General features: G+C 40.4%; 1 protein-coding gene across 1 annotated transcript in view; it reads right to left on the bottom strand.

The window, feature by feature from the left end:
• Positions 1 to 3,545: 3,545 nt before the first annotated feature.
• Positions 3,546 to 8,680, bottom strand: part of LOC146687329 (uncharacterized) — a 26,586-nt gene continuing 21,451 nt past the window's right edge. The window contains exon 34 of the mRNA XM_085439108.1: positions 3,546 to 8,428. Coding sequence (XP_085295234.1) covers positions 6,839 to 8,428 — 1,590 coding nt within the window. The 3' untranslated portion in view covers positions 3,546 to 6,838. The remainder of the gene's footprint in view (positions 8,429 to 8,680) is intronic.

The following is an 8,680-nucleotide window of genomic DNA, read 5'->3' as shown; positions in this document are numbered from 1 at the left end:
TCTTAATGATAAGTTAACTGATAAGCAATCTTTAAGAGAGCTATTCAGAGGCAGGATGGCTGGTATAGGAAGAAAAGGTCAAACCATATCTCCTTTGTAATCTGAGATCTACTTAAGGTTTGAAAGGTAAATTCCCAGCTGCAATTTGACGTCATGTGACTTCATTTTACTAAATACTCTTCTTCACTGTTCTCTTTTCTTTTTTCACATTTAATCATTCATCTAAATTTTTTAAATGTCACCATCTAGGAAAAAGTGCCGAATGATTACAGTAAACTGTTTATATGTACTTGGGCAAAAGAAAGAGTATTATTTCATGTATCATTCTGTTTTAAATATATTTGCTTTCATGCAAGTCAAGTACTAGTCTGCTTTTACTCTGAAGGTCAGGAGGGGAGTGGACCATGAATCCTGAATATGGTCAGAATAAGGAGCTCTTTTGTGAAAAACAAAATCGCTACGGTTGGGGCATCAGAATACGCTTTTTCTTTAGGGGGTTAAGCAAAGTACATTTGGTTAAGACAACTTTAAGTGGCAGTGACCCTTCATCAAACACACTGCAGGGCTGATTTCACCCCCCCCCTAATGGGCTAAACTCTGTTTACTCTGCAGGTCTGAACTGTTTCACAAAAATACAACAGTCAAATAAGCCGTGCCCTGTGCCGTCAGAGAGACAAAGCAAACACCAGGACACAAAGTGACACCAGAGTAGAGTAATGCTGATTTGAATGACCACTGAGCCAAGATAGCACGAGCCCGAATGAGGTCATTGTGAAAGAGCTCATTTACTGCTGATTAATGTGCAATGGCTGTGATCTGTACATATGATCAGCATAATTGATGATCTCATAGTATGAAAAAAATGGAAGTCTGTGGAATGTTCCAGCTTAAGGAATGCCATTGTTGGTCACGTCACATCTCTGATTCAGCCTGTAGTGTCATAATACTGAAAGGACTGACCTGAAATACTGGACAGATGGCTCCTAAAGATGAGTAATAGATTTTGTTGGTCTGCTTGTTCTTCCTCTAGTTTACTTTTACAAAGTTAAACTCATTTATCTTTTGTTTAAAAAACAATAATGTTTCCATTATATAGTCAATACCACAGATGCACATATCTTACTTAAATAATTTGTGGTTCAAGTCAGGGGGCGTCAAACAAAAGGCCCAGGGACCAAAATGGGTCTAGCAAAGACTCTTATCTGCTCAACTGGACAGCTTTAAAAAATGTGAACTATAGAAACGTCTGTTTTGTTGTTGTTGGGGTTTTTTGAATCACAGTGGGCTGTCTGTGGCCCACAATGTAAAAGGAGTATGTAAGTAATAAAAGTTTAACATAAACCAAAAACTACATCTTTTATGAGCTTTTTTGTTTTTAATTAACTCCTTTAACCCTTACACATAACAAACCTAACCCTATTGCTTGCTGATCTGCTGGGATTTTCTCAGTCAACCATGGCTTAAGTCTACAGAGAACAGTCTAAAAAAGAAAACATCTCCAATGAGCGGCAGGTCTCTCGGTAAAAAAAACAAAACTTATTGATGCCAAAAGTTGGAGGAAAATGGACAGATGGCTTTAAGTTGAGAAGGTAGGAAGGTAACAGTAACTCAAATAAACACTTGATATAACCAAGCTCTGCAGAGCATCTCTCTGAATGCACATGTCACTCCTTTAAGCAGATGGCGTGCAGCAGCTGAAGATCACACCAGTTGCTAATCCTTTGAGCTAAGAACAGGAAACTGAGGCAACAATTTGCACAGTTTTACCAGAATTTGATGACAAAAGGTTGAAAAAAAAGGTCCCTGGTCGATGAATCTTGATTTCCGGTGTGACCCTCAGATGGTAGGGTTAGAATTTGACACAAACATCATGAAAGCCTAGATCCATTCTGCCTTGTATCAATGGCTCGGGCTGGTAAGCAAGGTGTGATGGTGTAGGGGATATTTTCTTGGCCCCTTTGTACTAACAGGGCATCATTTAAACCCCACAGCCTAAGATGTACCTTACAAAGTGGCTGGTGAGTGTATATACGCCTGAAAAAACGCCCCCAACTTTTATTCTACAATAGAAATAGAAATGAAGGAGATCACATACTACATCCACTTCAGTCACATTATTAGCAACACGTTGATCTTGTTGAGGATAAAGAAAACATTAACACACACACTCACACTGTATGTTATACAATACTAGCAGCAGAGAAACAATAGGCACATTGTTTACTGTTTTGTCATAAATTCTTTCCATTTGTCATGATGTTGAAACTCTTCCTCATTTTGAGATAATGATCACTTGTTATGTGTAATAACACGAAGTATGAAGCGTAAGAACGTTTAGTCTTTGAGGAAAAATATCACGCTGTTCCCTTTTCTTCATCATGTTTGACCAGTTTTCCTGCAATCAGATCTGTTTTGAGTTAGGCTGCTGCTGTCTTCAGTAAACACACTGGTGCTTTTCCATATGACTAAATATAGCCTTCCTACCTGCTTGACATTTAATTGATTAAAATAATCAGTTCCTCCCAGAGAGGAAGCAGGAATTGCTGTAACACCTTCTGTTTCATTGTAGAGCAGCACACCACGTTTAAAAAAAAAAAAACAACCCCTGAAATGATCCCAAATCCTTTGCGATAATAAACGACTGAGATAAGAACATACTGGTTTCTCCTTTAGTAAACACAGCCACAATTTACAAGATAGTAAAAAGTTTTACCCTGTTCATATTTAGCCTTCTACTTATTAACTTGACCTCTCAAGGACTCAGCTGGTCTACAGTAACACAAGCAGCTTGATCACTGAGTTGCTTTTAATGTGCCGCAGAAAATAGCTGAGATCATCATGGTGTTAATGCAGGCTTATCACATGGTTACAAACCATGTGATAAGTATTGTGCTTTGTAAACACTTTTCCCTTATGTTTAATTTATGGTTTTATGTCATAATGCGGCTGTGCGCACACGACACAAGAGGTGAGAAAGTGAACTCAAAAGGCAGCTTTATTGCTGACACAAGTGGAAAACAGTACAAAACTAAACTGGGAAAATATAAACTAAACACAAGGAGAGGCACACAAGGAAACACACAGCCGTGGATGCGGAGATTGCGACATTGGCAAAGAGAAACACGGGGCTTAACTACACCGAGGAATAACGAGGGGAATGCGACACAGAAGGAGAGCACAGCTGGGAGTGATTAGGCCGGACGAGACAAGGGAAAGAAAACTAGAAAGACTGATATGAGACACGGACCTTCAAAGTAAAACATGAAAAGCACCGATTGAACTCTAAACACGTAAACTTAACAGAGACTGGGGAGACAGAACAGAGGCCTGAAGCGTGGGACAGAACGGCACAGAGTAGACACGGAACACAGGGAAGCCATAACAAAACTGAAGAACGAAAACTTTAACAGCCATAACTGAACCTAGAGTAATAATAATAACTTCAATAATCAAAACAGCCCAACAAAGGACTCAGAACATAAACCATAATATAAAATACCAAAACACAAGAGACTCAAAATGCTGGGTCACAAAGACCCAGAAGCGTGACACTTTATTAAAGGCTGGTGAACAGATAGTTAATTTAAACTATATATAATTTAACAGTTAACTAACAAATCATTTTTAATTGACCCATCACATTCATCTCACAACATTTTTAGGGGATAGATTGATTTGGCAGATTTTTCTTTTCTTGTTTCAACATCAGATGTCCTTCCTGACAACCCCAAAAGCATTTGTATCTCCTCCCAGAGCCGAGCCAAGGCTCTTTTCTTTGTTAGGCAAATGTGCAAACCACTGTGATCTGTTTATAACATAAATAATGCAATCTATTAAAAGTGGTGATGTTATAGGATGGCATTTTAAACACCCCCAATAGGTCCCAGTTCCTCCAGTCTACACATTAAATTGTTCAGGTATGAAAGAGTGTGTAAAATTTGTACGGAAATGTAGAGTGCTTTTGGCGGTAACAACACTGCTTTGTATAATGGAAATGTAGCTTTTAAAGACGACAGAGTATCTCTTAATTTGGTTTTGGTAAACTGCAACGACTTCGATCACTTTATTTTGAACCATCTGATCAACACTGTAGCTATGGTATACACCATGAGAGCTCATCGGTGAGCTTAGAAACTCTTGTACTTTAACTGTGGAAGTGAGATCCATGACATCTGCTTCAAGGTTATTAGGTGTAGCAGAAAGGACACAAAACAGACATTTTCTCTTTTTGTTTACTCATGAAAAGCCCAGAGGAGTAGAAAAGACCCATGTAAAAACACATACAATGACTATACACAGACTGAGACACCAGTGATGAAAACACAGAAACAAAGTACCATCACTAAAATGTAGCGGCATTAAACCTGAGAGCATGGGCATGGAGGAAGCGACACCTGGTTAAAGTGCTCTGTTTGAAAAATCTCTGTAACAGGTGAGCTTTAAGAACACGAACAGGTATCACATGATTATTCTATCAGCCTGGCGCAGTTCCAGGGTGTGTTTTACTTTTGTAATTTAATGACTCAAAGTCAAACTGGCTTTTTTGTCATATAAAAAACAATTTGGAGCATTTCTGTAAGAAAACCTTGTTAAAACATACAAGTCATACAAGTTTTACTTTCATACACGAATAAAAAAAACACAGACACCGTGTAACATATTTTAAATAAATGTAAAAAAGGTTATATGATGTTAGAAGTCAGTAATAATCATGACTGGTTTTTTTGTCATTTATCCTGTGTTTAATCACCGACTTTGGTTGATTGTGTTCAACAGAGGAAGGAGGGAGCATCTAAACCTAACCCACCTAAATCTGCCTAAACAAATGCTGCAATTACATACTGTCAGGTTTATATGGTTGATTGTCATTTATGCTTAGAAATATTTACTCATATATGCTTAGAGTTTAGAATCGATGTCATATTGATAGGGGTCTGATCCTTAGTAGTCTGCAAAGACTCTGTGTGCCTTCCAGACTGTTCTGGCATTCACACCCACATCCTGGGAGCATGGGAGAGGTCATTAAGAGGTCATACCTTCTTATTGTTTCATGGCAGGATAAACACATCTATATCTGTTTTAGTCTAAGTGCCTTTTGTTTAGATGAACTGCTGGACTCCCAGACCAGCAGGTTTAGGGAAGTCGTTTATGGGGTCACATTCTGACCACACACACACACACACACACAACGCACAGACAAGGTACTCTTTGTTTGTATGCATATGTCATATGTTAATGAACCTATGCATACTCATGTAACCTCAATAAAGAGCAGCGTTACAGGGGGAGCGGACGAGAGCAACTGGGGTCAAGCGAAGGAACGGCGTTTGTCCAGTTCTCTCCCGTGCACGAGAAACATAAAGAACTTTGCCTACTCGTGTCTTGCTTTGCTGTGTAGTTAAATTGTCTTGAACGTTCCAGCGAATAGGTTTAAGCTACAAACCCATCACATACAAATACTGCAATTGCAAAACATACATAAAACATCTAAATGTAGTGTCTCTGAAGCTGTGGAAAATAAAACGGGTAGGTATAGCACGGGCTGCAAATCATCCCGACTCACCAAATTCAGCCATTCACATTCACAATTCGCTTATTATTCAGCTGCAGAAATGTTACAGAGTGACTTCAGCCACATCTTAAATGTATTAACCTCCCCTTACTTATTTTTACTATTATCCATTTTAGTGCATTAGTTAGTCGACTAGAAAGTGCCGATGGCCTGTAGACTACTTTCTGCTAATCATGCCACCATGCCACAACGCACTGAAAGCTTTTGCAAGAGTCATTCTGCAGGTTGACTGTATGGCAGGACCTTAAAACATCTGCCCCTCCAAATGCAATGATTCATAGGAAGTCTTAGTGTCGTGTCTCACAGTGTTTGCAGATAGACCCCCTTACATTTTCCCACTCAAAGGGAGAAGCAAATGAGTGAAACAGAGAGACTAAATTCAGAGTTTGAACCTATTGCAAACATTAGCACGCTAATCGTCACTGTATTATGTAGTGTGTCAGTATGCCAAAGGCTTAGCAGCGGTTGGTTATTATTATTTTTACTGATAACTGTCTAATGATAACTTGGAATTCTAATTTAGCAGATTTACTTGTATTCTCAGGTGTCATAATTGATTTGATTCCATGTGAAGTGATGTTAGTGTTGATTTTATTTATTTATTTATTGTTTTTGCATTTGCCATGTTTTATTGGGGTATTTATATGTTGTATGTCGAGTTATTTTTAGCACTGCACAGTAGCAGAAGGTAAATTTTCCTCTGATACAATAAAGTTTTACCTTTGACCCAACAGTCGTGCTGAAGGCATCAAAGTCATTAGAGTTATCATCTGTGGATCACACAAATCCCATGAAGACACCCGTACTCATCACATTTGTAAGAGGTGTAATCAAGACGTTCTGGGAGTCAAAAATCAAAAACCAAACATGCTAAAAAATTTCAAGACGATATTCTAATGAATCTCTGGACAGCTCACAACACTGCTGCTGGCGTTCCTACATCACTGTCTTATTGTCAAATGACAAAAATCAGCTTCTTTTTCAAACTGTCCTGACTTTCAACTTGAAGCTCCTCACAGAGCATCAGGTCAGAAGTGGGACAACCCCTACCCCCCACCCCAGTAGTGCTACTGTTTCATCCTTGTATCTGCGTCATTAAAAGGAGTTCAGTTAGCCTTCTGCTGCTCCTGTTTGTAATGTACGCCTCCATGTACACACAGCTATCACTGGTTTACTGCAGTACTGTGAGAAACCGTAGATGCAGTGGATTTTCTTGTTGAAGTAACACACTGTATGTTTTTGTTGGTAAGGCGGTAGATGTTAGAATTAAATGTCCAGTCCGTCTCGCAGGAGAGCTTTGGCACGAGCTCGTTGTCCTGGTTGGCTGTGTTCATGCTCTCTCCCTCTTTCACTTCCTCTCCTCTCTCTGTTACTCCTCTGACTCTCTCCATCGTCTTTTCTTTTTGCCTTTGTGTCACCTCCCTCACCTCCTGCCCTCTCAAACTGCCTCCTTGCACTCTCCACCCTGCTCCCATGCTTCTCATCTCCCCTCTCCCTGTGCTCCCTCTTGTGGTGGCTCCTCTTTGAATACTCTCTGCTGCCTCCTAACTCTCTTTCTGACCCTCTCCTCTTCGTTGATGATATTTCGTGATCTTGGTGCGACTCCTTCCTGTTCTCAGTCTCCTGACATTGTCTCTTTTCTTCTCTATTTTTTGCCATTTCAGCTCTCCAGTCCTTCACGCCTCTATCCTCCTCGCTCCCTTTCCTGCTTTGCCTTTCTTCGCCAGTTCCTCTATTTAGATGTTCACCTCCTCTTTCTACCCCTTTCTCACTGCTGCTGCTATGTCTCCTCTTACTGCGGTCCCCTGTTTTTACAGATGTACTTTCAGGTGGCTTCCTTTCTCCTTCATCATCCCTGCTGCTTCTTCTCCTTTCACTTCCTCTCTCAGGTTTCACTCGCTCACTTTTGCTGCCCTCTGATCTGCTCTTCACTTCCTCCTGCTCTTTTCTACTTTTATGTTTCTCTTTCTCTGTTGTTTTATTTGTACCAATATCATCGTTTATCTTGCTGACCTTACCATTACAGTTGTCATTTCCAGCTGTTATTCTGTTTTTGGTGTTTTTGTCTTGTTTGCTTTCTTTCTGAGACTGTTGTTTCAGGACTTCTTTGGCAGTTTTGCCACTTGCCTTGTTTTTCTCCTCTTTTTCCTCATCGGGCATCTTTTCTTTGGACTTGCATTTCTCTTTGTCTTTGTCGTTACTGTCCTCCTGTTTTTTCTCCTTTTCTTCATCTTTTCCTTTCAAGCTCTTCTCCTCTTTCTTCACCTCTTTAATTTTTGAATTTTCCTTCTCCATTTCTTTACCCTTCTTCTCAACCTCTACAACCTTCTTGTCCACTTTCTCCTCCAGGAGGTCCAGCTCCTGCTCCAGCTCAGCCAGCTTCTTTGGATCAGACACCAAGTCGTCCTCAACCTCTACTTCCACCTCCTCAACCTCCTCAAACTCCTCCACCTCAATGCCGTCCATCGTCTTCTGCAGCTGCGTCTTCACCCTGTTGAGCTCCAGGAGGCCATCTTGAAGGTCTTTACATACCTCTCTGATCTTGGTGGCAAATTTGGTTTTGGCACCCTTGCGAAGCTCATGAGAGTCTTTAGCGAGGAAGAAAACATCCAAAGCCAAAAAGAGTGCCGACATGACGCCTGTGGTGACGCTGATGGCCTGAGCGGCCTTGGCTATGCCGCCTGCCCTACCTAAAACCTGCACGGTGCTGACGAGCTGGTTGGTGTTGATCATCAGGGCTTTTCCCGCGCGGCCTCCCTCTTTCATCACGTGTTTAATGTTGTGGTTCATAGCTTTTTTGGCAGCACTTTGAGCGTATTTCTCAAAATCCCACTCCTGCAGGGTGTCAAGACCTTTCTACAGCAGAAAAGAGAGACAATAAAGAGATGGATATATTTGATTTTAAAGTCAAACCTGTTGATAAAATATTATTGAGATATCATTTTTTAACATTTATTAAAAGAATTATTATTTTCTTCTTAAAAGGTCGAGTTCACCAAAGTTAGGTGTTAAAGTTGGGTGTCCACGCTGCCCGCCCTCCTGCCCAACCAGCAGAGTGACGACAATACTCCATCAGCCTTTTACAGCCAAGGGGTATAAAGTACCAAC

This window comes from Copadichromis virginalis, linkage group LG18 (assembly GCF_057382275.1).
Source record: "Copadichromis virginalis isolate Kocher_CV1m ecotype Utaka linkage group LG18, C_Virginalis_male_GT1.1, whole genome shotgun sequence".
In the NCBI taxonomy this organism is placed as follows: domain Eukaryota; kingdom Metazoa; phylum Chordata; class Actinopteri; order Cichliformes; family Cichlidae; genus Copadichromis; species Copadichromis virginalis.
The sequence above is the reverse complement of the archived record's forward strand: the minus strand, read 5'-3'. Positions and strand labels throughout refer to the sequence as shown.